This window comes from Lotus japonicus, chromosome 1 (genome assembly GCF_012489685.1).
Source record: "Lotus japonicus ecotype B-129 chromosome 1, LjGifu_v1.2".
In the NCBI taxonomy this organism is placed as follows: domain Eukaryota; kingdom Viridiplantae; phylum Streptophyta; class Magnoliopsida; order Fabales; family Fabaceae; genus Lotus; species Lotus japonicus.
In genome coordinates this window covers 111,051,365-111,056,181 of record NC_080041.1, presented here as the reverse complement: position 1 = coordinate 111,056,181, position 4,817 = coordinate 111,051,365, and the positions used below count along the sequence as shown (strand labels likewise).

Sequence of the window (4,817 nt, the reverse complement as noted above, 5' to 3'; positions counted from 1 at the left end):
GATGTGACACAAATAAAAATAGGCACACACTTAGATTCAGGCATCCACACATACTTATTCTTAAGTTCAAATTTTACATATATGTTATGCTCAGATTAAGATCCTTTCATGTGAAAATTATTTCATGTTACTTCATGTTCAAATTTTTGTGCCTATATATTTTATAAATATGTAAAGGGTCTCACTTTATACCTATTTAATACATCAATGAAATGAGAGAGATAGACATAATATTTTAATATGAATGAACATGAGAGAATATTCACATGAAATGATCTTGATTTGTTGTAGCCACTTTTTAGTAGCAGTTGACCCGTTTAGTAGTCAGGATATGATAAGAACATGATAGGATAAATGATTGGATAAAGATATGACAATGATAAGAGCATGATAGACTATTTTAGTATATCCTACGTTTGAGATGAACAATATGTTGATAAGATATGATACAAACAATAGAAAATGTATCAAATTTTTCTTTAAAATAAAAAAATTTAAAATTTAATTTTCTAAATAGATTTCTTAAAAAAGTGATTATTTTATTAAATTTAATTTTTTTACATTTTTATAAATGACCTTATATTTTAATATTAATTAAAATTAAATTAGTTTTTATTAATTCAGCTATTTTAATTTTTCCAAAGGGAGTCTATTATAAAAAAGAGTTATTATATATGTAACAAAAAAGTTTTAACTTACTAGGGTAAGTGATCAATTATAATAAATAATCAAATTTTTTGAAAATTATTAAAAGATATTATTCTTTCAAAAAATAATATTTATTTATATTTTATTGAAATAAAAATATTATATTTATAAATTATAATAATTATAAATTATAAATATTGAAATTAATTTTGGGTTATAGTAATAAACAAATAAAAAACTGATATCATATGCTGTCAGAATAATTTCTCTCCTAGCTCCCCCCCATGGTAACTTTTACATATGATAGACAAGATAAGATAAGAGACATGATAGTATTATCATATCCTCCTAGCGCAACAAACAACATATTACAGCAGGATATGATTATTGTTATCCTATCATGTCTGTTTACCCTATCCACCAAACAGGGCTAGTGAGTCTTAAAAACAACCATGCTTAAACAGGTTTCTGATCATGGAAATATCATCATCATATTTTTTAAGTGAAGAAGTTAGGGTTTGAAAAGGGTATCCTGGTCACTTTGTTAATTCAATCTGAACCAATTGATTTTTTTAATATTATATCAATGGAAGAAATTAAAGAGGTATTGGGTGTCCTCTTTTTATAAAAAAAATTCCATGAGGGCACGGTGCATCCCCTAAAATGAGAGGCATCGTAGTGTTTACCACATTTTGTAACCGGTGAGTCTTAAAAACAACCATACTTAAAACAAGTTTCTTTTCACAGGAAAATCATCATTATTTTTTTGTCGTTGTGATTTTTTTTTCTATGCCATTAATTTTACTTTTCATATTTCGACCCCTACAAAAATTTGATTCATGTTCATTCCATATAAAATGAAATAAAACGAAAAAGAATGTTAGGCAAGGGACACCCAATACCTTGCCATTGGGGACTTCACTCTTGTCAAACAACTTAGTGTCGTCCATGTAGGCTTTGACAAGGAAGCTATTCTTAGTTTTACCGATCACCAAGTTGCTAACAATCCGAGGCTATGCTGGGGTTCTTAATGAGGCTTTGTTGCAAAGTCTTGCCTCTTGAGGTGTTTTTTTTTTTGGTTTTTACCAGTTTTTTCCTTTTAGGTCTTTTTTAGTGCTATTGAGTGTTTTCGTGTTTTTTCAGGGTGTCTTCAATTGTTTCTTTATTGAATCTTGCTGGATTTTTTATCGCTTACAGCGTATGTATAGCATATCTACGGTGTATTGCGAGATACGCTATATTAATATATATCTCTTATCTCTTATCTTAAAAAAAAATTTACTAAATCAAACAATGACTCATAAAGTAACAGGAGTTTATAGAAAATCTATAAAAACAATATATAAATAATTTTCTTTATTTGAAAGAGGTGGCGCGTACGTTTCACGCTACCCCACCGCGTGAAAATTCCAGTAACGTTCCACCTTCTTCAGCTGCTGCTGCTGCTGCGTGTCTCTACAAATACACCCTCTTCCTTCCCTCTCTCACTCTCACTCTCACTCTCACTCTCTCTCCATCACACTCACCTTTTCCCTCTCTTGTGTGTGATGATGGGACCCTTCACTCTCACACTCTGCTTCTTCATATAGCGTATCAACTGAATCATCATCATCATATCACACTTTTCTTCACTCTTTGAAATTTCCTCTGTTTTCTCTGCGGCCATGTCTGAAAACTTGGACGACGGTGAGTTTTGGCTTCCGCCGCAGTTCCTCTCCGACGACGACGCAACTGAGTCGCTGCTCCCCTTTGCTGCGCCGAATCGCCGCCCACCTTTGCCCTGCTGCTTCAACAATGGTGGTGGTGATTCTCTTTTGTTTCCTTCTGAGTTCCCTTATGGTTCCCCTCTTGAGTCCCCTGGTGGTGGCTCCAGCGAGACTGAGAGCGATGAGGAGGAGCAGCAGCAGCAGCAACTCGTCGCTGAGATGACTCGCCGTATGGCTCGCTCCTCCCTCCACTCCTCTGATGATAACAACAACAACATGGTATGTATGTGAAATCTGAATAACAGTAGCAGTGTAGCACTCACTTTCTGTGTTTTTTCCTTGATTTTTTGTCATTGTTCAGTGGAATAGTGTGTTCTTTGAGGTTTTTCTTGATTGGGTTTTCATGATTTGGTTGTATTGCAGGGTCGATTTGTGTCTGGTGGTTCGCCACAATCAACACTGTGTGGTGGGTGCCACAAAGGCTCAAGCCATGGAAGCCCCAAAAGTGTTTGTGAAATGCCCTCTTCAAGGGCAACATGGGATCTGCTGCATGCGGCTGCAGGGGAAATGGAGAGGATGAGGCTCAGCCAACAAGAATGTCATCACAGTCACAATCAGAATGGACTCTTGGCTCCTCAGAGAAACCCCTCTCCTGTGTCTCTACCCTCCAAGAACACCAACACCACAACCAATCCTGATGTGGGGTTTCACACCAACCAGTCCCTTTCTCACCACCAATTGAAGATGGTACAAGTAAGCTATTAAATCACACTTCCTTGTATTTATTCTTGGATTGAAATGTGATTTTTATTTTTGTTGATTTGGGGGTTTTGTTAGTTTCAGAGGCTGAGGCAGCAACAAATGGCAAAGCAACAAAATGCAGGGTGGGGTGTGCAGAATCAAAACGGTGGTTTTCACCAACTGAGGCAGAGCAACCACATGGCGACAAATCGAGGGAGGAACAGTGATTCCAGTGGGAGAAACACAAGGCCTCTGGGTATGGCTCCATCTGCATGGCCTCCTCTGCAACAGGCCAAGCCACAACAGCCAAATGGGTCTGGAATGAGAGCTGTTTTTATCAGCAACCCTTCTTCCAGAAGAAGGGACTATGCTGGCACTGGGGTTTTCTTGCCCCGTCGAGCTGATAATCCTTCTGAATCACGAAAGAAGCCAGGTATAATCAAGCCCTTTTGTATTTTTCTTTGTTTGTTTGTCACATATGAAATCATTTGTTATCAAAAGTTTTTGCTGCTGCAATTAAGATGGTTGTTGACATCATTATTGGGGTGGATTCATTAGGTTTTCTCAATCTTTGTAGCTAGTTAATGCCTAATTACCCGTTTCTCGCTTATTACTATCTACTAGCTAGGTCTTGATCTATTAACCATTGTGTGAACAAAATCATTGATGATGTTTGGAATTGTGTTTTTGCAGCGTATTCTATAGCGCTGGTTCCAACAAGAGTAGCGCAGGCCCTAAATCTGAAGCTTGATGACACGGTTGGAGGCCAGCCGCAACACTTGCATCGTTTTAATGTTTGTTCGAACCTGGAAAATGGTAATAATTTATTGGCTACTAGTATAGCTGTCTCTGCCCCCATGAAATTTGGGGTGTTTTTCCTTTTGTTTATTTTTTGTTTTTATTAAATTCAAAATGGGTTTATTGAGCTGTGAATCTTTGACTTTTTGCATATGCAGCTGCTGCTGTTGTTCCCAGGCAGAGGAGTGATAATGTCCATTCTCAACAGAAGAGGCCTCAGCCATCAATGAACCAAGAGATTATGCTGCCACAGGAATGGACCTACTGATATTAATTGATCCTATGGTTGCTTAGGTGGGGAATATTTTATCTCTTTTTTCTTTTTTGAGAATGGGCGTTAGGAAAATAGGTAGGAATTTGGATGGAGTTGTAGGGAAAATAGTTTACAGAAGAAAATAGGATTTGTTGGCAATGAAGCGGTGGGAAAAATAGAAGATTTTGTTTTATGATTTAGCGGAGGTTTAAAATAATGTTTAGTGGCTCTGGGAAAAGTTAGCAATGTAAGCAGCAGACAGAGCTGCAATTGCACTGATATCAGTTACTTTTGTTCATTTTGATATGGACTTCTAAACTATAATAGACAAAAAACGGTGGATGGGTCAATTTTCATGGCTCTTTTTTTTATTAAGGAAATAAAAGCAAGTTTTGGAACAATGTAGTCCAATTGTTGAATCACAATGGAATCATTTTGGGTAGTTTTTGTCAGTATATTCTGATTCCAACTTGTCCATCTTTATTTAATATTACTATTTACTACTATAAAATAATATTGCAAGGAAATTTCAATAGTCTAGTTTTGTTCTTGAGCTTGATGTGTCCACCTCTCTCACCATCTTCTATATTTCAAAAGTAAACTCTTTGGTATTGGTTTTGTAACATTCAAGTACCATTTGAGTTATTTTTATCGAGGTAAATAATAATGAC

The 4,817-nt window shown here is 36.1% G+C and overlaps 1 protein-coding gene across 4 annotated transcripts; it reads left to right on the top strand.

Moving 5' to 3' along the window:
* The first annotated feature begins 2,128 nt into the window (after positions 1–2,128).
* LOC130729236 (uncharacterized) lies at positions 2,129–4,547 on the top strand. Of its 4 annotated transcripts, none has more exons than XM_057580913.1 (5): positions 2,129–2,633; positions 2,778–3,101; positions 3,198–3,528; positions 3,789–3,911; positions 4,052–4,547. In XM_057580913.1, the coding sequence occupies exons 1-5, from the start codon at positions 2,313–2,315 to the stop codon at positions 4,159–4,161; spliced, it is 1,209 nt and encodes a 402-aa protein (XP_057436896.1). In that variant the 5' UTR covers positions 2,129–2,312; the 3' UTR covers positions 4,162–4,547. The 4 variants fall into 4 exon arrangements, with proteins under 4 accessions (XP_057436896.1, XP_057436894.1, XP_057436895.1 ...); XM_057580911.1 differs by having other exon boundaries at positions 3,192–3,528; XM_057580912.1 differs by having other exon boundaries at positions 2,778–3,107.
* The last annotated feature ends 270 nt before the right edge of the window (positions 4,548–4,817 follow it).